This window comes from Echinops telfairi, unplaced genomic scaffold, assembly GCF_000313985.2.
Source record: "Echinops telfairi isolate 266 unplaced genomic scaffold, ASM31398v2 ScPeMD7_32;HRSCAF=126, whole genome shotgun sequence".
In the NCBI taxonomy this organism is placed as follows: domain Eukaryota; kingdom Metazoa; phylum Chordata; class Mammalia; order Afrosoricida; family Tenrecidae; genus Echinops; species Echinops telfairi.
In genome coordinates this window covers 965,535-993,378 of record NW_022103929.1, presented here as the reverse complement: position 1 = coordinate 993,378, position 27,844 = coordinate 965,535, and the positions used below count along the sequence as shown (strand labels likewise).

Below are 27,844 nucleotides of genomic sequence, written 5' to 3'. Positions count from 1 at the left end.
GGCCTACAAATGGGCTTTGGGTCTCCACTCCGCACTCCCCCCATCATTCACTATGGTAAGATTTTTTGTTCTGATGATGCCTTATACCTGATCCCTTCAACACCTCGTGATTACATAGGCTGGTGTGCTTCTTCCATGTGGGCTTTGTTGCTTCTGAGCTTGATGGCCGCTTGATTACCCTCAATCCTTTAAGACCCCAGACGCTATACTTTTTGATAACCAGGCACCATCAGCTTTCTTCACCACATTTGCTTATGCCTGGGGCCCATCTTTTAACCTCTCTGAACCTGTCTCCTCCTCTGCCCTGTGGGGGTACCAGCGACCCCTGCTTAGGGCAGGTAGAAGGTGGAAGAAGATGCTACCTGTGCAGGCGTGGAGAATGCCTGCCTAGTCCGTGATGAAACTACTTTTATCTCTTACCATCCTCTTCACCACCAGCCCCCTGTATGGGGGAGGCACCCTTCCTGCCTGGTCCTAGGGCATTAAGTCCATTGCGTTTTGGTCCCAGGCTGTTTCTGCCCTCGCTTGTCTGTAAAGCAAGTTCATCCTGCGGTTCTGAGGAGCCTGCCTTGCCAAGGTTCTCAAAGCCTCCATTTCCTCATCTGCAAAGTGAGGGTGCTGGCACTGCTCGTGTCTGGGGAGATGGCAAATCACCCCACTCTTGGGTAGATGCTGGCGGCTGCTGAAGCTGCTCCAGGCTCCACCTGGTCAGTGGCCAGGCCCAGGGAGTAGTTGTGTCTCCTGCTGGGCACCAGGGCTCCACCTGGAGGTTGTTGGGCATAGCCGGCCTGTGGCACCACTCCAGACTGGGTCAAGGTGCCGGCTGTGGGCAGGAAGCCACCCGAGGGGCCCGCTGCCTGCCAGCTCAGCCGTTCTAAACATAAGAATGGAAAATGCCGATGCCTTCCCAGAGGTTAGAACCCTTTAGTATGGAGGGATGTGAAGCCGGGGAATGAGAAGTTCCTTCTTTGGGAAAATACCATGTGCAGCTATTCGTTCTGTTGGGGCAACTAGGAAGGCTCCTTTCTTTTCCAAAGAAGCCACTGGGGCAGTGTGTCTGGTTGGAGCTGAGCTGCCCAGGCCAGCTGTGTGATCCTCCCAAGGCCTTCACAGAACCAGCGCGCCCAGCAGCCTCACTGACCTCTGCCACCCTGCCTGCCAAGGGGCAGTGACACCCCAGCATCAGTGGACCAGCCGAGAGTGCGCCCAGGCTCCAAGCCTTGTGGACATCAAGGGAACCCTGATTGTGCGTGCCCATGGATGCACGCACGGATACACACAAGCTTGTATGCACAGCCTGTGTACACACAGACACACACGGTTGCACAGTTACGCACGCAGACAGTGGCAGGGGTTTGGACTAAGGTGGGCTGGGCACAGACACTGTGTGTGCCCTAGTGTGAGAGCACACCTCCATGGACCACCTGGCCATCACCCGCCTGAGCCTTCCCCTGACCCAGGGCCTTGAGGACTCAGGGCCTCTTCTATCCTGAAGAAAAGCCTCTTTGAGACGGCGCTCCATGTGTCTGTGGCTCCAGATCTTGCGTTCCATGGATTTGGGGACCTGGCTTGAGCCTGGCAGTTGCCACCCCATTGTTCTGCAACTTGGGGGGAGCCAAAGGGTCCGGGTGTCAAGCAGCTCCCCAGGTTATGCAGAGCTATCTGCCCGCAGGTGTCTGCAGCCTGCCCTCCAGGTCACTTCTAGATCAGAAGCCCCTGAGAAGCAGTTCGTGGCAGGGCTTTTCGTGGTTGGATTGTGAGTTTGGGATGGGACACAGAGAAGAATGCGGAGACCCTAAAACTCAACACCTGGGAGCTCCCCAAGAGGCAATGGCTATGTTGGAAAGAGTAAGGACTTTGGAGGTAGTGGATCTGGGTTCGGGTCCCCCTCTGTAGCTTACTAGCTACCCGGCATTGAGTCTCTGGTCTCCAAACCTCAGTTTCCTTGTCTGTAGAATGGGACTACCAAGGATGGATGGGAAGATCTCCTCCAGGTCGCCTAGGTAAATCTCTTAGCCTCCCTGTGTCTGTTTCCTCACCTATAAAAATTCGGGGGTGGGGGCAAAAATAGGCCCCATCTCATGATAGTGGAATTAGAATAGAGTCGGCTAATAGAAATGGAGTCGTTAGAGCAGGGCCTGGCATGATAAAGGCTTGATGATTGTTAACTAGTATTATCCTGGGTGAGTTGTTGAGTTGTGCTGACTATTATCTCTGGGCACAGGTGTTGGAGGGCCCCTTTAATGCCACATGGGGATGGTGGGGAAGCACCTTTGTAAACCCCTCGAGGTCCTTGCCCACTGAGACTTGCCCATGGCCCCAGCTGGTGAGTGACAGGGTCCAGATTCAAATCCAAGCCCACTGGTCACACACCCCTTGGGACTTGGAGGTGGGGACAGGGGAAGCGAGTCAGACACGCGTGGTTCCTGTGAGCTGCTCGGACAGGTGAGCCGGTGAGCCCGGGAGGACCGCCTTCTGAGGCCTGTGGGCCCAGTCTGGTAGCTTCCAGATAAAGATGGAATCTTTCTGCTGAAGACAGCTCTCCCCCCTTTCCCTGGAGGTCTCCCTAAGGGCAGAGGACGCTGAACATGTCACCCTGAGGGGTCTGGGGGTACAGCCTGAAGCAGCTCCAGAGCCTGCAGGAATCTCTGGTTTTATCTTAAAATGCATGCCCATTTTACATTCAGCTTCCTCTCGTTTCTGGTCTGTCGTGTACACATTTCCCCCTGAAGAGCAGCGCATGCCTCAGGAAGCAGCTCTGGGTCTGTTTATCTTGGGGAGCTTTTTGTATCCCAGGTCCTCTGCTGTGTCAGCCCGGGGTGGGGTGCGTCTCAACACACAATCACAGCCACAGATGCTGGGGTACGTGGAAGGAGGCCATGGCCCATCTGCAAGTCAGAAAGGTGGCCTCCGTGGCCCCCCAAGGAGGAGGAGGGCTGGGCGGTGAGAGTCCAGGCCATGCAGTGTGGGGCAAGGCCTGCGCCCAGCCGGAGGGGGGGTGTGCCTGCCTGTGAGCCGCAGCCCCTTCAGCCCCTCCACTGGCTTGAGAGAACACCCTAGCTCTGCCTGGTTTCCTTCAGGGAAATGCACTCCCAGAGTGAGCTAGAGAGCTACAGACATGTCTACTGACGTCAGCCCACCATCGGCTCCTCTGACTCATAGCCAGTGGCCCTGGCAGTCAGCGGCCCGGAGCGTTTCCATGGCTGGAAATCTTGACCGCAGCAAACTGCCTGGCTCCCTCCCTCCGCATGGCTGGCAGGCTTGAACCACTGACCTTCTGGTTAGAAGCCCAACACTTAACCCGCTGCACCACCTGGGTGCCTTGTCATCAGTGTTTGCCTCATCTGTGGGTCCACACTGGGTGTGTTTGGGCAATTTCAAAGGACTCGTGCAGCCTCTCCAGGGCAGTTACACGGCTGACCCTCACCAGCTGGCCGCCCTGCACTGAGGCTTCTGTGGCGTCTGCCCCCCCAAGTAGCCTCGCTCCCCACCATTCATGCTGTGTTCACCCTGAAACAGCTGGTGAGAGTGGAGCTGGCCCTGCCTCATGCGCATGAGAACAAGAAGCCCCTGGCGGCTTGCATGCAAGTCCTGTGAGGCCTGGCGTCTCCGAGGCATCGCTGTGGAGGCCAAGGGTCTCAGAGACCAGGTTCAATTCCCTGGAACACGCCGCGTGCATAGCCAGCAGTGGTCAGCCGGGAGGCGTGTGATGCTGAACTGGGCTCAGGGGGCCTTCAGGCTGAGACGGATCAGGAAGAGAGGGCTGGCAATCTCGTTCAGAAACACCAATCCATGGAGACCCAGTGGCTCCTTTGGAGGATGGGCATAGCTATCGCCGCTGGCCCACACCACGCATTCCACCACCCGCTGTGAGGATGGCGCAGTGCGGGGCAGCGCTTGGTTCTGTGTGCATGGGACACCGGAGTTGAGGACCAAAGCAGGGGACACCAGTTCTCTGATACTTCTGACTCCCAGCTCTCCGGGGAGTCCAGACGACGCTGCTCCCAACCCGAGCTGGCAGTCCCGGGTAGGGTTCTGCAGCAGAGGCCGACATGAGAGGTGCCTTCCAGACATCCAGGTGGAGTCACTGGGGTTCTCGGGGCCCCACGTGGTACCTGGCACTTGCCCAGCTCCGCCCTTTCATGCCGCAGCAGACTACGATGGGGTTGATGCTTAGATGCTGTAGCTCTCATCTCCTCGGCTCTCTGGGGCCTTGGGCGCAGGGGCCCTGGCCTGGAAGGGTCACTGGGACAGGGTCAGGACATGGGACCCTTCCTGCAGCTGCTGCATGCAGTCTGACTCAAGGTCTGTCTCCTAGCCACCATCAGGTCTGCCTCTGTGGGAGGGGTGGGGGCACAGGGAGCACTGGTGACAGGGCACAGGGAGAGGCAAGTCCCCTCAGGACAAGTGAGGATTGGGTGGTGGAAGAGAAAGGATTTGTAGTCTGGCACATGAGGAGGCACATCCAGCAAGCCAGCACCAACTCAATGGTTTCAAACATGTATTTATTATTTTTATTATAGTTCTAGAGGTTAGAGGTCCACCACGTGTCACTGGGCTAAAATCAAGGTGTCCAAGGATCAGTGTTGCTTTGGGGAGGCTCTAGTTTCCTTGACTTTTCCAGCTATAGAAGCTGCTTGCATCCTTTGGCTTGTGGCCTGTCCTCCCTGTTTAAATCCAGCAATGGCACAGCAAGTCATCTGCACATCCCATCCCACTGGCCTCCTCTCCTGTCCCCCTCTTCCACTTTTATGATAGTGGACCTGCCCTGATCAATCCAGGGTCATCTCCCTATTCTAAGGTCAGCCAGTTGGCAGCCTTCATTCCATCTGCCACCCTCGTCCCCCTGGACCTTAGAAGCTAGCAGATTCACAGGCTCCAGGAAGTAGGGCATGAATAGCCTTGGTGCACCATAACGGGCATTTACCTCCTCCTGGGGGTGAAGCCTGTGCTGGTATCCAGCAGGTGTTCAGTAAACACCACAGCTGTGGTGGGGTGGTTAAAAGCACAGACTATCGGGCCAGCTTGCTGGAGTGAGTGCAGGCAGGTCACCTAACCTCTCTGTGCCTAGGTGTCCTCACCTGTAAAGTCAGTAGAACACAGCACTGTCCCCTAGCTGGCTGTGAGGCTGAACCGAGTTAACGGTGCTCCTGGCACACTGCAGCTCCACGCCATACTGTTGAGGGTGACAGCCATGGTCAGAGGGGCCAGAGAACCAGCAGCAGCTGGGCTGTGGCCTACAGCAGTGATCCCAAAGCTATTGCCCCATTTGGCCCTACCTTCAACCAACCCCCAGCTGGGAGAGTCTTGGGATGGAGGGGTGCTCCCTCTGGCTGGGAGGCAGGGTGAAAGATTACCACCTTTAGCATCCGGCTGGGTTCAAGTTCTAGCCTTGCCACTTTTGAGCTGGGTGTCTGTGGGCAAGTTACTTGGCTCTCCTGTACCTTAGCTTGCCTATCTGTAAGTGTGGTGCATGAAAGCCCTTCAAGAAAATGAATCAGCGTGTGCATAAGATCATTCTCAATCTTATAGGGACAGTAACTGGATTAATGGCTTCTTAAGGGCGGGGCAGGGAGGTTGGGGGGAAAGGGGAGCTAAGAATGAGTACAAGAAAGAAAATGCTCTAAGAGTGATTGTGGTGATGATTGCACAACTCTTCTTAATACGTTTAAACCAGTAAAGCGTATGATAGATGAATTGTGTGTCAATAAAACTGTTCAAATGAAAAAGCCAGACCACTCTCATTCTCTTTTGCAGCCTGTGCTCCTGTGAGCTGGCATGCAGGATGGCAGGACAGCCCAGCCCCATGCCCCATGGAGGGAACCCAAACAACCTCTGCCACAGCCCGGGACCTGCACACACCCCCAACCCACAGGTGAGCCTTGCTCCTTCGTCTGCAGTGTGCTGAAGAATTTCTAAGGAGCACAAGTACCCGAGCCTGCTTTCTATAGACTCCTATTCCCTTGAAAGCTCCCTGACAAAGCTCTTTCTCGAATGCTTCCAATGACAGGGAGCTCATTACCTCATCGAGTGACTTCACTTAATTCAGCAACACTCTAAGAAGCCTCCTCTGTGCCATCACAGGCCAGAGCATTTCCATGTGAACAGACAGGCTTTATCTATTTCAGCAGGGATCAGTCCTGCTTAGAGGGTTATAGACTGGGGGGTGTGGGGGTGTGGAGGCTCTAGGCAACCAAAGGACAGAGGAAGGGAATGGGGAAAGACAGATAATAGGGTTAGGGCATATTCAATGCCAGAAAAGTCTTTACTTGAGATCAAGTCCTCCCCCTTGGGGTTCAGCCTCTTTGCCAGGCAGGGGAAGACTGACAGCCGTGCCTGCCTTGCCTCTCGTGGCCCTCGGAGAGCCGGCCGGGCAGCCCTGGGCAGCTTTGCTGAAGGTGCCATCTGGGTTTCTGAGCCACTTTCCACGGGCTTCCGTGCTTTCCTATCTGCTGTTCCTTAGACCTGGACACCCCCCACTTCCCTTCCAAGTCTCCATGCAAATGCCACTGCTGTGGGGAGTCTTCCTGCCACACGCCCACTCCCTGCCAGTTGAGAACCCACGTGTGTGCTGGCACACCTGTGTGTACCTGGTCAGTGGTCATGATCGCACTACGTGGGGCTTTCATTCCTGGCTGGTCTTCCTTTGCAGACAAGAGAACTCCTCTGGGGTGGGTCCTGTGCCAGACACCGAGGGAGTCCCTGAAAACTTGCAAAACTAAAGAAACTGGGGTACGGGCAGAGCACCTTCCTGGGAGCACACGGCCTCCTGGGAGAAAGATAAGCACTCGGGCAGAAGAAGTAGTTCAGGGATCTGTTGAGCCACAGAGGACACCAACCCAGATAGGTGAGCCGAGCAGGCTTCCTGGAGGAATCGGCATGCAAAGACCTCGAGGAGCCAGAGAGCTGGGCTGGGAGGTCAGCCGGGGCCAGATCCTGCAGGATGTGATAGGCCCGCTCAGCCTGGATGGTATGACAAGGAATTGTCCCGGGTGGGCTTTTTGTCTCAGAGCTTTGAATTCTGAGGTGGGAGAAGACTCAGGGAGCCTGGCTTCCTGGACCATGGAAGGCTTGATATGCTTTTAACTTCTTCATTCCTGTTGGGAGGATTCCAGGTTGCGTGACATTAAACATGTTTGAGCAGGACTGCCATGTCATTCTCACAGATGATGCGCTGCACAACGATGCCTGGTCCAGGAAGCAGATGGATTTGAATCCCTTTGACATTCGCACCAAGCCACCCTTGTGGGGCAGAGAAGGCACAGCACAAGGGAAGGGGGCTTCCCTGATTCACACCAGGACACTATCCATATGAGCTGGTGAACATGGTGTGTGTGTGTGTACACGTGTTAATGCTCACACGAGTTCATGGGGGGCTCTCAGACACTTACGCTATTCCTAGCCTATTCACATTCCTGGCCAGGAGGCAAGGCCGGTTTGCTAGATGGAATTTGGGAAGGCAGGTCCGAAGCCGGCAGACACTTGGTCCAGAGTCCGCTAGAACTTTGAGCTGATGGCTGGGGGCAGTGGGGCCTGCTCAGGTAATGTAGCAATTTGTCATATTAAGTCATTCACTAACAATTGAATCCCCCTTGATTAATCTCTCAGAATTAGCCAGTTGCATTTCGAGCAGTTGGGGTTAATTACAGCCTCATTTGGCAGAGGAAAGAGCCCCGTAATTATTTCCTCGAACAAGGCTAGGATGCGCCAGCAGCAAGGTCCGAGGCTCTCCGCGCACAAGAGTGGGTAATGACACTGTGAGGTGTAATTGGGCAGCTCCCAGGCAGCGGCTGTGGGCGAAGATGCCTGTCCCACCAGCATCGGGCTGGGTTTGCAGAACCGGGGCACAGAGCAGCACTTGTGCTGGACCACTCTGGGTTGGGGTGGGGAGTCACGGACAGTCAGCCTTTCTCACGCAGGTCTCACGAAGCACCCGTGTTTAAACGCCGTCTGGGGAGACATCAGGGCTGAATCTCACCTGCGTCAGGTGCCTCAAAGTGACTGCTGTGGGAGGAGGCCCAATGCTTCTTGGGAACACCTGCAGAGGCGGGGGCCAGCCTTGATGGGCAGCAGGAGTGCTTTGAGATAGGCCAGGCTGGGCTAATTCCCACCCCCACCCCTCACAGAGCCTCAGTTCCCTCCTCAAAGCAGAGAGAGGCCATCATGGCACATATCTCAGAGGGGGGCACGAGGAGGATGGAACGGTTGAAACCCCACGTTGCCTCAGATCCTGGTGGGGGGGTTGAGGGCATGGGCTGCCCTGGAGCTTACCCCTTCTGGGATTTCAAAAATTCTGTCTCATGTTCAGGTTTCACAGCAAAAGACCCCAGAGCTGGGTAATACCGCCAATGGTTTAGCAAACTCTCATCAACTGTGGTTTTGGTTAATCTTCTATGCCCGAGATGGGTGGTGTGCTCATCCCGGAAGCCGTCCATCCAGGAGAGTTGTGAGCATGTGGGAATGTATCTGCTGAAGCCGGCAGAATCCTCTGGGAACTCAGCCCCACTCGGGAAGGCTGGAAATGCGTGGCTTTTGTTGAGGGTTCCCATGAATGAATGTAATTGAGAAAAGGAGCTTAAAGGGCCCACGTGTTAGGATTGTACCCATTTTGTGGAGACCCTTCCCTTCTGGAGGGCCACTCAAGGGCTGACTGACCCGCTGAGAGCCACGGGAGTTCCCAGGCAGGGAAAAGGTGTCCTTGCCTTCCTTGCCTGAGAAGGCCCCAGCCAGCATGTCTTCCACCTGGAAAATCTTCGCAAACCTGCTGCGACCTGCCAAGTTCAGTTCTGTGAGCATTATTGAGAGAGTGTGTGCGCGCAGTGTTGCAGGGGTGGGGACAGCTAGTACTGTGTGAGGTCTCCTTTGTTGAGGCGAAATCTTCATGAAAATCTTCCCAGATCCAAAGTCAATGGCGAGGAGGGTGCGGGAGGCCTGGCAGTGCTTGATCCAGGACAATGTAACCAAGAAGAATTGCTGAAACCCACGTGAAGGCTGAGCATAATAGTTGGACGAGGTCTGTCTAAATAAGATAGACTTCATGAACAATCTGTAGGAGAAAATAACGGGACCGAAGGTTCCGGGGGGACATGGGAGAGGGGGAGGTCGGGGAATGGAAGCTGTGTTAACAAACCAGGGACAAGGGAACAACGAGTGATCCAAATCGCTGGTGAGGAGGGTGTAGGAGGTGTAGGACGTGATCAAGGGCAATGTAACCGAGAGGAATTACTGAAACACAAATGAAGACTGAACATGATGGTGGGACAAGAGGAAAGGAAAAGAAAATAGAGGAAATAGCTAGGAGGCAAAGGGCATTTATAGAGGTCTAAATACAGGCATGTACATATGCAAATATATTTATATATGAGGATGGGGAAATAGAGCTATATGTATATATTTATAGGTTTAGTATTAAGGTAGCAGATGGTCATAAGGCCTCCACTCAAGTACTCCCTCAATGCAAGAAGACTTTGTTCTATTAAACTGGCATTCCATGACTCTCACCTTCCCAACATGATCGCTGAAGACAAATGGGTCCATAAGCAAATGTGGTGAAGAAAGCTGCTGGAACCCAGTTATCAAAAGATATAGCATCTAGGGCAGGGGTCCTCAAACTTTTTAAACAGGGCGCCAGTTCACTGTCCTTCAGACCCGTTAGAGGGCCAGACTATAGTTTAAAAATATATATATGAACAAATTCCTATGCACACTGCACATATCTTATTTTGCAGTAAAAAAAAAAAAAAATGGGGCAAAAACACCGGCAGGCCGGATAAATGTCCTCGGTGGGCGGCATGTGGCCCGTGGGCTGTAGTTTGAGGACTCCTGATCTAGGGTCATAAGGACTTGAAGGTAAACAAGCAACCATCTAGCTCAGAAGCAACAAAGCCCACATGGAAGAAGCACACCAGCCTGTGTGATCACGAGGTGTCGAAGGGATCAGGTATCAGGCATCAAAGAACAAGAAATCATATTGTGAATGAGGGGGAGTATGGAGTGGAGACCCAAAGCCCATCTGTAGGACATCCCCTTACAGAAGGGTCTTGGGGAGGAGACGGGCCAGTCAGGGTGCAGTATAGCAATGATGAAACATACAACTTTTCTCTAGTTCTTTAATGCTTCTTCTCTTCCCCCCCCCCCATCATGATCCCAATTCTACCTTACAAATCTTTCTAGACCAGAGGATGTACACTGGTACAGATAAGAGCTGGAAACACAGGGAATCCAGGACAGATAAACCCCTCACGACCAATAATGAGAGTAGCGATACCAGGATGGTAAAGGGAAGGTGGGGTAGTAAAGGGGAACCAATCAGAAGGATCTACATATAACTTTGTAAAAGTGGGTGAAGGGAGACATTGGACAATGTAAGACATGAAAAAATAATAATAATTTATAAATTATCAAGGGTCTTGAGGGGAGGAGGGGAGGGAGGGGGGAAAATGAGCAGCTGATACCAAGGGCTCAAGTAGAAAGAACATGTTTTGAGAAGGATGATGGTGACAACATATGTACAAATGTGCTTGACACAACGGATATATGTATGGATTGTGATAAGAGTTGTACAAGCCCCCTGCCCCAAAATGATTTATTTAAAAAGAAAAGAAAATGCTCCCGTGGAAATGATGGCAGTTGGAAAGGGGTTAATGACCAAAGATTAAAAGAAGAAAAGCAAAACCAAACCATCGCGTATCACGTTGCTCCCGACTCTTGTTGTAGCTGTGTGTGTCGGAGCAGATCTCCAGCTCTTTCTTCTGAGGGACCTGCGCGTGGTTCTGAATTGGCACAGAGACGTGGAAGTCATCCTGGAGGGATGGACCAGAGGCTTAGGGAGCCCAGAGGATGGAGGGGCTGGCTCTGCCTGGGGCTGGGGACTAGGGGCGAGGAAGCTCTAGAAAGGCTGACAGAGGATCCTGAGTTTGGCAGACAGAGCAGGAGGCCCTGCAGGTGCATGGGCTGTGGGGTTCCATAAGGAAGAGCAGCTGGGGGAGAGAGGGGGGCGGGAACTGAGCCCAGCCTGGCCCATCTCAAAGCATTCCTGTGGTCCAGGAAGGCTGGCCCCCTCCTCTAAGGGTGTTTCTGAGAAGCAGCAGGGCCTAAAATCCTGCTAGAACATTTGGAATTGAATTTGAACCTAAATGGAAGCCCAACGTGGGGTTGAAGTGGACAAAGGGGCACATCCAGGCTTGGGTTTTCAAAAGGTCACCCTTACAAGTACCAGTTGGCTTCGGACCCATGGTGACCCCAAGTGTCCCAGAGGAGAACTGCACTCTATTGGGCCTTCAAGGCAGTGAACTTGCAGAGCGGATTGTCACACCTTTCCTGAGGCACCTAGGTGGATGTGAACTGCCAACCTCTGGTTAGCAGTTAGGCACTTCATTGTTCCTGCCCCCCAGGGATTCTTAAGATCACTGTTAGCTGGGGTGGAAGGTGACCAGGGGATGTGAGGATGGGGCTACAGCTACCCCAAGTGAGATGCTGCCTCAGCCTTAAACAAGCCTCCAGCTATGGGGCTGGACATGAGGAGCAAAGATCCAGAAACTTCCCAGGGTAAGATCAGCTGCACTTGGTACCTGGAGGAATGGGAAGAGGAGGCGTCAAGGATGCATCCACGCCCCTCCTGGCATGGTGTCGAGGCCTCCTGATGGTTTTGCTCTTCAAGCCTTTGCCCTGAGGCCATTAGAACTTGGGCTGTATTCTGTTGTCCGTGTGTTTCCGCTCAGCTTTCTCAGAGCAGTGTCCTGCGGGAGGGAGCCAGGGCAGCCCAAGTCCTCTAGGTTTGGTTTTTAGGAGCGGGAGTCTCGCTCTCTGTCCCCATGAGTGGATGGCCCACCCAGCCCAGGGGACACTCAGGAACTGAAACCAGGGTCGTGATGGCGGGAGGAAGAGGATGGCGCCTGGCACTTGTCTCGCTTGGTTTTCCTGCCATTTCCCAGAAGGTCTCCTTCCCTCTGCTTGCAGGGGAGGAGGCTGCGATAAGGACCATGCCCATTCTGCCCCCGGGTCAGGAATGATGCAGGTCTGTGTGGCTGCACAGGCCCCTGGCTGGCAGAAACAGTGTGCACTCAAGGACTAACTGAAAGGTGAGAGGTTGGAGCCCACCCAGCGGCACTGCGGAAGAAAAGTCTGATGATCTTCCCTGAAGACCTGTGCCCAGAATATACCACGGAGCTCAGTTCTCTTCTGTAGTCCACTGGGCTCAGGAGTTAGAGTCAGCTCAGTGGCTGCAAGTTTGGGTTTCGATGTGGCTGAACAGTCGGACATCTTGTCTCCAGGTCTGCGAAAGGACAGGTTGGCCCTTGGCTTGAAACCAGGCAGATTGGGAGCAGCTGAGCAGGGATGGCCTTGTAAGAGTCTGACAGTGTGGACTCTTTGTAAATGATGCCTTCCTGTGTGCGTGCAGATTTAAACCGTGGCACTGTGTACACATGCACTTAATCCATTCCAAGTTCTCTGCACAGTGTCAGATGTCTTTGAAGGTGAACTTCGTTTAGAGGAAACGTCATCCTGATGAAGTGAGCTTCTTAAAATCATAGAGATGGTTGCCTTAAAATTAATGATGCATTGCAAATATCAGAGAGAAAAAGGCCCATCCAGTGTAAAGATGATTAAAATTCAGGTCAGAACTCTGACTTAGTCAGGCTAAATTTTTTAATGAGATTTCAGAAAATTAATAGGGCGAATGCATTTTTTTCTTCTTTTAATGTGTCTTGTTATGCTTCTGTTTTGGTTTTTTGGTTTTTTTTTACAAAAAAGGATTTGTGGATGAGTGAGGTTTATTGTGGTTCAAATGTTTTAAACTCAGATTACTACAATGGGGGCGGGGAGGGGGGAGGGGCAGGAGGGCGGGGCAATGTTGTAGCCTAATTCTCCCTGACTCGAGAAGCATCCCTGGGCTTTTTGCAGGGGTCAGGGGGGTCCTGAGGTGGTCCAAGAACTCCGAGTATGTCCCCCTTGGAATTTGGGGGAGGGTGGGGTTGGGGTGGAAGTGGTTTAAAGACCTTGGCCACCCCCTGTCCTCTGGTTTGGCAGACCTCTCCTGCTGTCAGAGACCTCCTCTCTCTGATCTGGGGTGTCCTCTCCTGGACAGCCCCGGCCTTCAGCCCCACGCACAATGCGCAGGGCCCATGTCCCTGTTTCTCCCTCAGGCCCCAGTTCCCCCTTCACCTCTTCCTTTGGGATCAAGACCCCGGGGGGAGGGGCATGATGAGGATAGATGGTCCTGTAGCCCAGATCCTAGGAGGGAACCGTGTTGGACCTGCTGTCCAGTGCTGCCCCTTGACGTGCAGGCCTAGATGGTCTGTGCAGATGGCCTGGGTTGTCACAAGGTGGATGACATGCTGATGATAATAAGAGGTGACAGCTAGTACCAGGGAACGTGATGCTATGACGACAGTGATGAGATCATTAATGATGAAGCCATGGGCCACTTCCCTTCTGCACACGTGCAAGTCCACCCGCTGCCTTCCTACGTCCCCTTCTAGACAGGTGACCTCAGCAGGGGTGGTTTTGGCCACAGACGAGAACTCCCTGAGGTGTTCCGTGGGCCAGGCACTGCACCGGGCTGGGCGCTGTGCATGCCATCTCTACTCAGGGCTGGCCCCTAGGAGGTAGGGGTGGTCTTTTTGCCCCTTCTACGGGCGCTTCTATGCTGATTCCAGTATTAACCCCCACAACTGTCCTGTGTTACTTCTGCGCCAGGCTCCCCTCTGAGACGTTTCACTAACCCATGTGGCCCTTCTTCCCAGCAGCCCTCTGAAGGGGACACTCTCATTGTCTCCACTGTGCAGGTGAGGAAACCGAGGCCCAGAAAGGTGTGCCCAAGGTCCACAGCCAGAAATCGGCAGGGCCTGGTTTGGAACCCATGCCTCGGGGCTCCAGTGTGTTAACTCTTGGAGCCAGCGCAGAGGTTCGGTGCTGACCGTGCCCCAGGCGTTGTATCTCCCAGGAGCCCCCACAGGGTCTGGGAATAGCAGGGCCCAGTAAGCACGCGTTGACTAGTTATCTGAAAGGTGGTCAGTGTGTTAGAACATTGTTATTACTGGAGCCACTGTTGATGGAGCTGTTCGGGGGCCTCCCTGTGTTTTCTCACTGAACCCTCAAGCTCCTGCCAGCCCAGGATTGCCCAGGCTTCTCACCAGCATCCTCTCTTGGGAGCCTCGGAAACCCTGGAGCTCCTGTCATTGACGCCCCGGTGTTATGGCAATGATGGGCTCAGGCCCACTCTGCTGCAAGGACAGTGCAGAGCATGGGAGAGGCTGGCCAGGAGGGGACTCGGGCCTTGAGGCAGTAACTCGGGGAGACCTGGCATTCGAGGGCAGAGCAAGTTTCCCCTGTCCACTCCGAGCCCCTGAGTTCCATCAGGGCCAGGACTGTGCTGGCTCCAATGGCGGTGCCCAGAAGTCCCAGTGTCCTCAGGTGCCCTCCATCTGACCAGTATGTCCCCCCACCACCCTGGGAACAGAGCCTCACCCCAGCCCCTGCGAGGGCAGTGGCTGCCCCCGAGCCCGCACGGCCTGTATTCGATGCCCAGACGCCGACCTTGTGCATGCAGCGCTGCTGCCTCTAGAACCTGCCCTCACCACAGAGAGCCTTCCTTTAATTAGGTCGAATGGATTGTGACAGGAAATGCAAATCTGGGTCATCCCATATGCAGATGCGCTGCTGAAGTCACAGGGTGCCGGCTATGATTTCACCCACATCAGCAGGAGCTCTTCCCCCTGCTGTGAGGTGGGCAGGAGGCCTCCCAGGCACATCCCTGGGGTGAGCAGTGAGTGGCAGGATTCTGGACAGCCTCCCCCTCCCAGGACCCCTGGAAATCACATCTTCCAAACCCTTCACTGTGCCAGGGGGGAAACTGAGGCCCTGAGAGGACACGGTGGGCCCCTCCTCCTGTCACCTGACAGCACAGCTGTGTGGTTACGAGCACAGACTTGGGATACAGGAGGACTCCAGCCCCAGCTGCCCCTCCACTAGCCACGTGACCCATGCCTCGGTTTCCTTATTGATCAAATGGGTTTGGCAGTCCTTGCTTCACAAGATTGAAGTCATTGATTCTCTAGCCTGGTGGCTGGGGTTGCTTGCTGTTAATTTCATGGACGCCTCTGATTCATCCTGTGCCGAGAAAGGTACCTGGGCTTGTCATGCAGACCTGTGGCTCAGGCTGCATTCAGAGGGGAAAGTAGCTGAGTCGGGGTCCCACGCTGTTTTAAAAGCACTTAAAAACAAACACACACATTTTAAAATTCTGTATTGGGTGAAAGTTTACAGACAGATCAATTCACACACATGCCATTCGTTGTCTCTTTTTCACTGCAGTCCCTGGCATGTGCTATCCGTACCCCACATCCTCTCAGGTCCATGCCACTTCTCCTCCTTTCCTCACCCTTCCCAACTTCCTCTTTGGGAAAATGCTGCCTCTTGATCACAAAGGCTGCTCATTCCAAGGTGCTTGCGCCTGACTAGTGCTATTGTTCCCCTTAAAGACCTGTCGATTGTTTGGCTCAAAATCAAGCCACAGGAGTAAATCCAATTCCAGATCTGAAAAGTGACTGAGGTCCATAATCTTGGGGAAGTTAGGGGCTGGGGGTCCTACCAGTCTCCCCTCAACCAGTAACCCTGGTATATGTATAATTTTGAGTGTTCGTCTATTTCCCCCCCACTTTACCCTGTATCTCCTAATGTTGTGATCCCTCTTAGAGCAGTTGGTGGTGGTAGCCAGGCACCATCTAGTTCTTCTGGTCTCAGAGTCATGGAGCCTGATGTTTGCATGGTCCATTAGTCCACTAGACTAATTGTTTCTCTGTGTCTTTCTGTTTTCATCACTTATTTCTTCTGGGAAGGGAGAGACAATCGTTGCACCCTAGATGGCCACTCCTGAGCATAGAAGACCCCAGTTGCTACTGCCTAAAGTAGAATTTAGAACTGTGTTTTCCAAAGTGGGAAGTACAAATCCACAGAAACTCATATGTATCAGAGAGAGTTTTATATAAAGAGTAAGTGTACACGAAGAAAACATCCCAACTCCATTAGTCCATATGTCCAACACCAATCTACAAAGTCCTCCTCAATCTCACAAAACACACGCAATGATGCTGACTGCAGGAGGAAAGCCGAATCGGTGAGCGTGTAAGCATCTCAGTGCTGGCAGGGGTCTCCACACAGCTGCTCCAGCACCCAGGCCTGCATCTGGGTAGATCCATGTGGCTTCTCCTCAGGGATGTCTTGCAGGAAGTGAGCCTTGCAAACTAAAGCAGGGAACTGGCTAAGGCAGCTGCACCCTGGTCTGACCATCAGAAAATAAGAGACCCGAGAACTAGAAAGGCAAGGCTCAGTGAGCCATTTATCCCTCCGCCCTTCAATTAATCCCACATGTGTTTATCGGCCAAGTTGGCATAATAAACCTTAACTATCTCAACCACTTACTGGGGGTGCCAGAATGATCCAGGTGAGCTGCAAAAGTAGATACGTACACTTTATCCTGAATTGTGGGCTATAATACAAATGTTTTTGTCAGGAGGATGAAGAGTTTTGTTTTGTTTTTCCTGAAAGGGGGAAATAGGCCAAACAAGTTTGGGCATCAGTGGTTTAGAAAATTGTCGTTGTTGTTATGTCAGTTGACCTTGGTGTCCCTGAAATTGAATACACTTTTGCGTCATTCCACAGATATTCCCAAGCACAGTGGGGGAGACAAAGAGGGGATGGGGGGATGGAAAAGTGGCAGAGGGCTCAGGAAGTGGCAGGCCTTGCTAGTGGTGGGGTCTTGACAGAAAAGCAGAATCGGGTGACTTGGGAGCAAAAATCTGGTAGAGAGCAAAGGGCTCAGGCTGGAGCCACCCCCAGGCCTGGGGTTCAGGTCCCAGCTCCGCCAATGCCTCACAGTGGCACCTGGAGTAATTCACTGATCCCCTCCCAAGCCTAAGTTTCCAGAAATGGGAATAGCAAGGCTGTTCCCTCCCAGAACTCCCCAAGTGGTGCTTGGCAAACACGCACCGTGCCCAGCACACAGTAAGTGCGAAATAAAGGCTTGCTCTTCCTCAGTGGGCTCCATGTAACCAGGTTAATAGAGAGAACCTCCCGGACACACACTTGGCACATGGCGAGTCATCTTCATCTTCCTCCTTCACTTAACGGGAGTCGCTTCAGATCATCCACGTGGAGGTAACTATGCCTCAGGGGACTTCAAAGTCAAGGTCGAGCCAGCTTTTATCTTGCTGGGGGATGGAGGAAGCTTGGCTGCAGGGCTATAAGACCCGGACTCCCAAGATCCCTGGCAGGTGAGCCCACTCTGAGGCTTGGGGCTTTGTTGGCACGCAACAGGCACAGCACCAGAAGGCTGGGGGACAGGGATCCAGGAACTGGCCACTCAGGGTCTCCGTGGCGTCTCTGCCCTGCCCATGCCTGCCCAGCTGCTGAGCACCTACTGTGTGCTAAGAAGTTATTTCCGTTGCTCTCTCCAGTGATCCTCCCAGCAGTCCTACGAGGGTTGGAGGGCCCCAGCACTGAGCCTCGCGTCCCCTGTGATTCTAAAGACACTTTCCGGGTGGTATTGGTTGAGGTTTGTATTGAGGCTAAGGAAGGGCCCCACTGTGCAGCCTCACCCCTGGATCTGCCACCCTCGTGGCTGCTCATCTCAGCAAAGTCTACAGCTGGCCCCTGCTGTACTGGGACACTGCGTTTCCTGCCATGCCCCGCCCCTCAGGCAGGACCAAACAAGCATTTCTGTGCACCGATTGTGAAGGCTCCATCACTGTTGTCAGGCCACCATCCCTCTAGCTGGTGGTCTCTAGTGCGGGGAGCTCCTGACTGAGTGAGAATCCAGGCGCTCCTGGGAGGGGAGACTCTGCCCTAAGCCATCAGGGAAGCTTGCCTGGAATAGTGAGCCACAGGCAGGGCTGGCCCCCGGGCCTGAGTTTCCCCATCTGGCAAATGGAGTCACAACAAGAAACACCTGGCCTTGCTGCCCGCCCTCCCTCCTTCCCCTCTCCTCTGGCCAGGGCCTGCTGTGGGTGCCTCTCCCACTCTGTTCTGAAAGCTTGTTCGTGCATGTGCTGTAGGAGCAGCGGGAGGGGTTTTTGGCCACTTGTCCCCTCACCTGGAAGTTTCATCCCTGGGTTTCAATACTGTCCCTACCAGGTCACCCTGAAATCTCTGTGTCTTCGTGTCAGGACAGAAGGGGCAGTTTCTCTGGAGGACAAGGCTCAGGATATAAGGCTGCAATGTCTAGCCAAGTCAAGGAGTCCAACTTGGGCTCAGCTTCCTCCTCTCTTGAGATGAAAGGTGGCCACCTGAGGGGTGGGCATCAGAGGGTGGAGGCCGAGGGTCTGGTGAGCCCCCACTGTCCATCACTCTGCATCCTTGACTCTGTCCAGGGGTCATGCTCATCTGGGCAGCTGACCTGGCCAGCAAGCCACGGGTTGCATTGTGCCAGCCTCTGGGGGCGGGAACAGACTCTAGAGGGTGACAGTGCCATGCAGGAGGTCCCCGGCATCATTCTCTGCTGCAGGGGGCGCATCGTGGGGATTCGATGGGACCAGGTGGGTAAAGGAGCTCTAGGGGTCTGAAAGGCCCTCCTCCACCTTGGGTGGTTGTGTGAGAGTCAGTGTGCCCAGGTTCAGGCCCTCACCTCCCTTGTTGCCCCTGCAGAGGCATCCTGCCACCCCGTCTTTTCGCTGCTCTCTGGCTGACTTCCAGATCGAGAAGAAGATCGGCCGTGGGCAGTTCAGCGAGGTGTACAAGGCCACCTGCTTGCTGGACAGGAAGACCGTGGCGCTGAAGAAAGTGCAGGTGAGTCGACGGGCCCATGTGGGCAAAGCCACAGGGAGAACAGGCGCCGGTATCTCAGTGGGTAGCCCTTCCCTTTCCCTCCACTGGAACCAAGTACCCGGTGCACTGGACTGGGAGACCCCACCAAGCTTACCAAACTCCAGAAAACCAAGCCCCTGTCATCAAATCAATGCCAACTCATAGCGACAGGGTAGAATTACCCCCTGTGAGTTTCTGAGACTAGAACTGTTCATGGGAGTAGAAAGCCCATCTTTCTCCCAGGGAGCAGCTGGTGGTTTCAAACTGCTGACCTTGCAGTTAGCAGCCTAACACATAACCGCGATGCCACCAGGGCTCTGCCCATCCTGTAAAGAAGAAGTGATCACAGCTGAGCACCTGCTGTATGCCAGCTTGTACAGGAGCTTTCTCCAGGTAGCCTCCTGGTACAGAGACAGTCACCCTGGGGTTGGGATCCTTACCCCAGGATTAAGTATTTCGCCAAAGGCCACAGAGTGAGTTAAAGAGGTGGTGAGAGTCAAACCAGCCTCCTCCTCTCCTGGATGCGGTGCTTCCAGTCCCCAGCAACCTCCGTGCTCCTCCCTCCCAGGCCGAGGAAGACGGCTGAGGCAGCCAACTAAGGCTAAGAAGCAGTTCAGCAGGAGCCACCAGGCCCATTTCGCTGCAGGAAAAAGGCTTTAAAACCTCTGGCAAAGCTGTCTGCATCCCTTAATTTTGCTCACTTATCCTTAAAGAAGGGGATTAACAGCCTGGGCCAAGGGTGCCCAGGAAATGCAGACAAAGTCAGGGATGGGCAGGCAGAGGCAAAGAGGCCAGCTTGCTGATCTGGATGCTGCATGTGGCGTCTGCTGGCCCCGGCAGGCTGGGGGACCCCTGGGCCCTCCCTCCATAGAAGGCCCCCACTCACTGCTCTTCATCTTCCAAGGAGGCTCTCACTTGACTGGTTCGTGAGGGAGCTGCAAGCTGTCGACCTTTTGCTTGAGCTGCAAGTCAGAATGTGCTGGAGGGAGCACACAGTTAATGAGCACTGTGACCCTGGTGGTGCTGACAGATAATCATTAACTGCAAGGTCAGCGGTTCAAGCCCACCAGCTGTTGTGCAGGAGACAGACAAAGCTTTCTACTCCTATTAGGAGTTAGTCTCAGACACCCACAGGGGTGATTCGATCATGCCCTATAAGGTTGCTATGACTCGATGGCAGTGGGTTTGGTTTAGGTTTTTGTTGGCCCTGGTGGCACAGTGGGTCAGGTGCCAGGCTGCTAACCACAAGGTCAGCGGTTCAAACCCACCAGCTACTCTGCAGGAGAAAGACAGGGCTGTCTGCTCTTGGAAAGATTTACAATCTAGGAAACCCCAGGAGCCGGTCTAGTCTGCCCTACCAGGTAGCCATGAACCAGAATCGACTCCATGACCGAGGGTTTCCTATGTCTGAGGGGTCCAAGGACCCCATGGTGGCTGCTTGACTCACATCTTCTTACATCGTCTTACTCAATCTCCAAGACTGCCTTGTGAGGTTGAGCCACTGCCCCCAATTACAGAAGTGAACACTGAGGCTCCGAGCGAGCTTTCTGGCCTGCTCCTCCGCTGTGAGGTGAGCTGGGGGCAATACCATGCCTCGTGCAGTAAGTGCTCAGTGTCTCATTGGCATGATCCCTGGCTGAGGAGTTGGGAGTGGAGAATGCCTGTGTTTTAACTACTCGGTTTCTCTTTTTCCCCCTCCTTAGATATTTGAGATGATGGACGCTAAGGCGAGGCAGGACTGCGTCAAAGAGATTGGCCTCCTGAAGGTGAGTGTCCTGGGCCCAGCGGCTACCCTTCCTTTCCTCTGAGTGACCTCAGGTACAGGCCGGGCAGTGTCATGTCGAGCAGAGCTCCCATGAAGTTCAGAAAGGGTTCCCGTGGGGGACAGCACCATGTCCATGGAGCGGTCTGGGAGTGGAGAAAAGGGGAGAGCGTTAGTGGCAGCACTGGGGCCTGAGTTCAAATCCTAATGTCTTCAATTACTAGCTACGCGTCCTTCAGCAAGTGAGTTCACTTCTCTGAACCTCTGGTTGCCCATCTGTTCATAGGGTATGAGAGGACAGAGGATTAAATAAAATATTATCTAAAAAGGGCCCGGTGTGGTAGTGCACACAGAAGGTACCTACGTGGCATCCTCTTCCCGCCCCACAAACACACCTGGTTTGCTGAGCAGCTGATGGTAAAATGGGGCTGCCCATAGCAGGGCTGCACCCCAAGCAGTGGCTGCAGAATTTCAGATGGGCAGGTGGCCCTATCCTGAGTTCTCAGACCTGGTCACTGGCTCTGTGGACTCCAGGCTGAGGAACGGCTAGGAAGCACACACTGACTGTCTGGGCCTGTCCTGGAACCATCTAGAAGGCTGAGATGAGTCTGCTGCAGGGAACCGAATAGTGCGGGGAGGGGAAAGACTGGAGAGGTTGGTAGACCAGATTGTGGGGCCTCAGGACAAGGAACTGGAAGGTGGGGACAAAGGGGAGCCACTAGAGGAGTGTTAGAACCAGGACGGGATGTCACGGAGGCAAAGGTGGAGGCCCAAAAGTGGGGTCCTTCGCTCTATTACAGCTAGGGAAAGAGCCTTCAAATGCTGACATCTAACAACCTGAAGTCAGGACCAGCTTGGGAACTCTGGTTTCTAAGTTCTGGAGAACCATTGCTTGGCCACCCTCACCACCACCACCACCCCCACCCCCACTTCCCTTCCCAATGGCCCAGAGCCTAGCTGTGCAGCTCACAGGCCCACACTGACTGATGGACTGACACAGCAGGTGGTTTTGACCACACCCTTTCTAAGCAGGCCTGTTCTGGGTCCCTGGCCACTAAAATATGTGGCCGCAGCATAGCCTCAAGGTGGCCCTCCCCATGTGAGGAGTCTAGCCCACCATGTGTCCTCCTGCTCGGGCTCCCGTCCCTACCCCAGCAGTGTCCCAGCGAATCGGAAGCAGGGCCCCCTTGCTCCAGCTCAGTAGCCATGTGACCTCAAGCAAGCTGCCCGGCCTCCGGGGGCCTTGCCTCTTCTGTAAAAAGAGGTGATGATAACAGGGCGACTGCAGAGGTGTGGGGGCGTCAGGAAGCAAAGGCATGCGAAGGGCTTAGGGCCCGCATAATGTCATCCCTTCTGCCAGCTCCCCCAGGCCCTTTCAGGAGCACCTACCCACTTCCCTAGCCACCCACTGGAAGTCCGCAGGAGGGACCAGGGGTGCGAGGGCTTCCCACAAAGCAAAAGGAACCCGGTGCTCAGAGGGGACAGTGGGCAGTCCCATTCCCATCATCATGCCAAGACCCCCAGACTGGAACCTTCCACCACAGCGGAGGCGGGGGGTGTGGCAGCCCCATGTAGGCTGGCGTAGAGAGCCTGAGAGCACTGAGAGGAGGTGCAGCCCGGTGAGGGCGATGGACTGTGGGCACTCAGACCCTCCTCCATGATGGCAAGAGGGGCCGTGAGTCCCAGCGCCCCTGAGAACTGCCAAGAGTCAACCTCAGGGGGCAGTTTGTTCTGTTCTGTCCACCCCTCCGCAGCTACCATCCCAGCCAGGGCTTCCTCAGGGACAGGAGTGTGGCGGAGAGAGGGGTGGGCATGACAGGTGTGGCATGGCAGAGGGACACTGGGTGAGGGCTGCCAGGAGGAGGGGTCCCTATCCTTCAGGGACAAGCTTGGGAAATGAGAGAATGCAGTTTCTGCCAGGGCCTCCTTGCCTTAGACACTGAGAGCAGCACAGCTGCCTTCTGGAGTGCAGACTGTGATCTGGCCCTGTGGGCTGGAGCTGGCACTCGCCGGCTGCCTCCCTGGTGCCCCGGCTCCCCGGCAGCAACGTCAGCAGACACACGGGCTTAGCAGTAGAGCAGAAGGCAGGTTCGTCAGGGACATTCTCCTGCCAGGATTCCAGGCCAGCGATTGCGTAAGAGTGAGGAGAAAGAAGGAAGAGGCCACATGCTGAGCCCGGGACAAAGCAGTGTGGGCCCCACCTCTCTTGAGGGTCCTGAGTGGGGATTTCCAGGTGTCCACCACGGCTGTGGAGTCTGGGCCAGCATTCCTGGACATACTCCGGGCAGCTGCCTAGCTGATCCTCACGGGCACTCTTCAAAACAGCATGCCCGTGTTTAGCTACGGAAACAGACTCAAAGATGCAAAATGGCTTTCCCAGTGCCACCCAGATCTGCCTGACTCCCAAGGGCAGGCCTTTCCCCCAAGCACCCAGCATTCTCTCCAGCAAATGCCAGGGCCCTGTGATGGGGTGCCAGCAGCCTAGGACAGACACTGGGGCTGTGCAGTCCCTGACGGGTGCCACCTCCCCCTCTCTCCATGGGCAGCAACTGAACCATCCAAACATCATCAAGTATCTGGACTCATTCATCGAGGACAACGAGCTGAATATCGTGCTGGAGCTGGCCGATGCCGGTGACCTCTCGCAGATGATCAAGGTGAGGGGGCCCAGGAGCCCCATGAATGCCCTCCCAGGCTCTGTCCCCAGGTGCCACTGGAGGGTATGCCTGGTCCTACCCATCAGCTTCAGGAAGCTCCACCCCAGAGCAGCTGCTCTATACACAAAGGCAACGATGCTGGCTACCACAGGCAGGTGGCATGGAGAAGGAGTCAGGCAGACTGAGACCACCCTCTGACCGTCCTCCACCGTCCTAGCCTGCCCATGAGCCACTTCTCCCTCAGCCTTGATTAGGCGCAGCCTTGGAGTCTGGGGAGACACCTGCGTCCATTTTACACAATGGCTCAACTTTACACAAACTTGAGCCCAGTGAGGTTATCAGACTTTTCCAGCACGTTCCCAGCAATGTGAGGACAGATTCGTGTTTGTGACCTGGGCCTGCTTTCCAGCCTGGACCCCTGGTGGACACCAGACCCAAGCTGATCTCCCCCGAGGCCCTGCCAGCCCTGGGGGGCATTACCATTTCCCAGTCATGGCCAAGCTGGGGCTCTCGTGGAGGTTGGGCAGCTTGCCAGGCCTCACAGCAGCTCAGCCCCAAATCTGGCTCTTGTTCTGCACCTATGGCGACCCCACATTGCTCCCCGCCCCAGATGAGGCTGGATTCATTGTGTTTATTGTAGGCTGTGACCAGACCAAGCACGCACTGCCACACGGTCCTCAGAGAGATTGCGTCCTCTGCCTGACCCCCAGGTCCAGCCCCAGCCTCACTCCCAACTCCTTCCTCACAGCCCTCACACCCCTGCTGGCCTGGACTGTGTCTCCCGCCACCATCATGGGCCCCTTTGGCAGGTCTCATTCTGCCTGACTCCCGAGCAAGCCTGCACCACCCTCAGCCCCACCTACCCCTGGTCCCAGTTACACTTGGAAATGGGCCAGGAGAGGGTTCTCTGTCTTCCCCACCAGGCACTGGAGAGTGAGCAATTGCTCACTCTTGCTCTTCTGAAATTTGGCTCCAAGGAATACGGGCATCGTTGGGAAGCGTCATTACTTGAGCTGTTATCACCTGCTTTTATATTTTCGTTGACATATTAATGCGTTTGCAGAGATGTTAATCTTCACACAGATCCCTAGTGGGAACAGATGTGGTATATCATGTCTCAGTTCCTCTTTCCCCACACTCCGCCCCCCCTTCACTTGTTTCTCCTTCACATATTCTCCCACTGAATACACATGCATCGAGTGCCCACTCCATGCCAGTCTGTACCAAGATCTACGGGTCTGCTGGCATGAGGCCCACCAGAGCTCGTGTTTCAATGAGTAGGCAGCCCCATGAATGAGCAGCTTGAGTCACAGGCAGAGCCAAGGCCAGCCTTGTGAGAGTCAGGGGAGCTTCCCGGAGGAGGTGACACTGAGCTGAACCTGTGGGCCATGGCAGCTTAGCAGGAAGGGCAGCTTGTGTAAGAACCAACTCCCCTCCCGAACAAACCTCACTGCCATTGAGTCAATTCTGACTCAGAGTGGCCCTGTAGGGCAAACAGAACTCCCCCTGTGAGTTTCCAAAGCTGTCAATCTTCCCGGGAGCAGGAAGCCTCGTCTTTCTCCCACGGGGGAGTGAACGGGGGAGTGAACGGCTGACCCTGCAGTTAGCAGCCCAGCGCATCACTCACTGTGCCACCAGGGCTCCTTGTGCCAGAGCCGGAGGGTGTGAAACCCCCAGGAGCCCCCCAAGAAGTCTGTCCATTGGCAGCATGAGGTGGGGGGGGAGCCGGGTACCGGGCAAGGGCAATGGGCTCAGGCAGCACCTCTGGGGCCAGTCTCAGCACTCAAGACATGGCCCCAAAGTCAGCACGAAGCTCCCTAAGGCCCACGGTGGGAAAATAAAGAGGCCGGCTTTGGGCAAGAGTGGGTGCCTGGGGAAGGGCTAGTGGCGATGGAGAAGGAGCCAGAGGCGTGAGGAAGTCTCCCAGCAGTAAGGATGCAGCTCCTGTCTCAGCGGGCAATGCTGGGCGGATGGAAAGGAGGCGGGAGGGGACAGGGAGTCTCCCAGGTTGGGCAGCGCACGCTCTCAGCCGTGGCACACATCTGACACCCTTCTGGGGCTGGAGTCAGACCAAACAAAAAAAAACCCGCTGCCACCCAGTGATTCCAACCCATAGCAAACCCCGTAAGACAGCGCAGAAAGACGCCATAGGGTTTCCAAGACTGTACATCTTTATAGGAGCAAACTGCCTCATCTTTCTCCCAGGGAGCGGCTGGTGGGTACAAACCACTGATCTTTGGGTAAGCAGTGTGATGCTTAACCCGCTGCTCCACCAGGCACCACCAGACCTGAAATGCAAACCCATTGCTATTGAGCGAGTCTGACTCATAGTAACCCTGTATAGGGTTTCTAGGACCTTGTTAATTTTCTTTTTTAATTAGTCAATTCTATTGTTCAAGATAACTTTGTCATTCTTTATGGATGCAGCCAGTCTCACCCTTCTCTCATAGAGCCACTGGTGGGCTTGGACCCCTGAACTTTTGGTCCAGCGCTTACCTGACAATACAACCAGGGCTCCTTTGATGGTAGACGGCCCTGGTCAGGCCCTCCCTACTCCCTTCCCCAAGCCTAAGTTTCCACTCTGTCTCAAGACTAGTCATTGTGGGAATGGCAGGGCCTGGTAGAAACGCTGCATTTTTAAAGAAAGGAGGTGGCACATGGGTGTCCAGTGTCCCCTTGTGCCTGGCCTGGGACTGAGAGGGCTAGGTGCCTCCTCCTGGCCCCTGGGTTCAAGTAAGTTCCCTGTAAGTCAGGGCTGGGAGGGCCAGCTGGATCTGCCTGGATTCTGGGCCGGACTCCCTGGCTCCGGCTCCTCGTGCCATCCTGATTCAGGAGCCCCACCCCACCTTTCTTGTGCCTGTGCCTGTGCCAGCTCAGCAGTCCCCTAGCGAGCAGGGGAAGCCAGGCTGGGTGGTGGCAAGTCCCCAGACACATCAGGCCCACCCTTGAGCAGCAGCCTGTGGCTGGGTTTCCTCATCTGTCATGTGCCCAGCACAGTCTCTTGCACTTGGCAGGAGCTTAGGTTTCTGCGTCTTTCTCACGCCCAGCGCTTGTGGGCTTCCAGGGGAACAGGTGTGGCCAGGGCCTAGCTGCCCTCTGTGTGGCTGCTAGCATGCCAGGCTGGACCAGACCATCTCCAGGTCCATGGCCACAGTCCCAGCGCTGTGTATGAGGATGCTAAAGCTGGGAGCTGCTGCTCCCGGAAGCCACCAGAGACTCGGTGCCTTCCTGCTAAATGTCAGGCAGTGCTTATAGGATGTGACATTTAGAAAATCACCACTTACAGCCACACGTGCCCCCTTAAATGCCGTCATGGGGATTAACCAACCGAGGCATGTAAACAGGATCCAGACCCCAACCCACTCTGGAGGCCTGGGGCGCCCTGGGGTGGGGAGTCCATATTGGGAGCCTGGGTGGTCCCCCTCGAGGTTCCTTTTCCAAAGTGGAGGCTCTCCCAAGGCTTTGTCACCAGCCAGGGACGCCAGGTTGGGCTCTCAGGGCTGCCTCTCCAGCTGTGCAACTGCGGGCACCTTCCTGAGCCTCTCTGAGCTCCATTCTGCCCCCTGAGCTTCTGTTGAAGACCTGGGACTGAGCTGTGATGCCACCCTGACGCCAGTACTAGCTACTGTGTGGCCCTCAGTTTCTTCGTCTGTAAGATGGGCATAGTCCTTCGGATGGAGGGGTCGGCACAGTGCCTGGCACACACCCAGTGCTCAGCAAACAGGAGCTCATGTTGTCTCTTGCACCCCGGACCCCCTTGCCCAGGTGATGAGGGCATCCTGGTTGGTCCCCATCTTCCCTGACCACCACAATGGAACCTGTGTCAGAGCAGCTGCCCTGACACATGAGCCCAGTCTCACCTCTGGCTGCTTTGAGAAAAGGGATTGATCTGAATGGGCAGTCCCTGGACCGAAGCCTCTTACCAAGCTCACTGGTGTCCAGGCCAGCCTGGCCCTTCTGCTCACTGCAGATCCAGCCCTCAGCTCCAGCCCCTGTGGAAAGCTGGGGACAAGGACACGTTCCTGTTACCCCTTCAGGACCTCGTGTGACATGTCGCTTGAGAGCATCCTGTTTTGATGTTGTGTTTATGTCTATGGAGTGTGTTGTTGCCGGGAAGTGAGGTAGATGGGGTGCCTGCAGAAGTGGGGTCTGGTGATACAAGACCCTCTCATGGCAGATTCTTGTCACGTCAAAAATACCCGCGCTGCTCTGAAGCTTCTGGCGCCAAGGGGAGAGGGGCAGGACCCTGACGTTGTGGTGTAACCTAGGGATGTGGCTTGGTACCCACCTCCTGGACCAGGCCTAGGCTGGGCCTGGGCAGAGAGAGGCTACCTCAGTCAGCTCTGGGCCACTCTCTGCTAAAAACAAGATGGTGTCAGTGCCTACTGCACCCTCCCTCAGAGCCTCTCACCTAGGCCTGTCTGCCTGTCTGTCTGTCTGTGTGGCGCCCTCCCCACCAGTTCTTTAAGAAGCAGAAGCGGCTCATCCCCGAGCGGACAGTGTGGAAGTACTTCGTGCAGCTGTGCAGCGCCGTGGAGCACATGCACTCGCGCCGTGTCATGCACCGAGGTACGTGCCATCACCACCCCCCACCACCCGCCCCGGCCTGCCCCGCCCGATGGGC

General features: G+C 55.0%; 1 protein-coding gene across 2 annotated transcripts in view; it reads left to right on the top strand.

Moving 5' to 3' along the window:
* NEK6 (NIMA related kinase 6) overlaps positions 1-27,844 on the top strand; it is a 93,872-nt gene that overhangs the window by 41,433 nt on the left and 24,595 nt on the right. For both annotated transcript variants that reach the window (XM_045290197.1, XM_045290196.1), the window contains exons 2-6: positions 5,758-5,875; positions 18,643-18,783; positions 20,505-20,567; positions 23,110-23,220; positions 27,681-27,789. In XM_045290197.1, coding sequence (XP_045146132.1) covers positions 5,786-5,875; positions 18,643-18,783; positions 20,505-20,567; positions 23,110-23,220; positions 27,681-27,789 — 514 coding nt within the window. In that variant the 5' untranslated portion in view covers positions 5,758-5,785. The remainder of the gene's footprint in view (positions 1-5,757; positions 5,876-18,642; positions 18,784-20,504; positions 20,568-23,109; positions 23,221-27,680; positions 27,790-27,844) is intronic.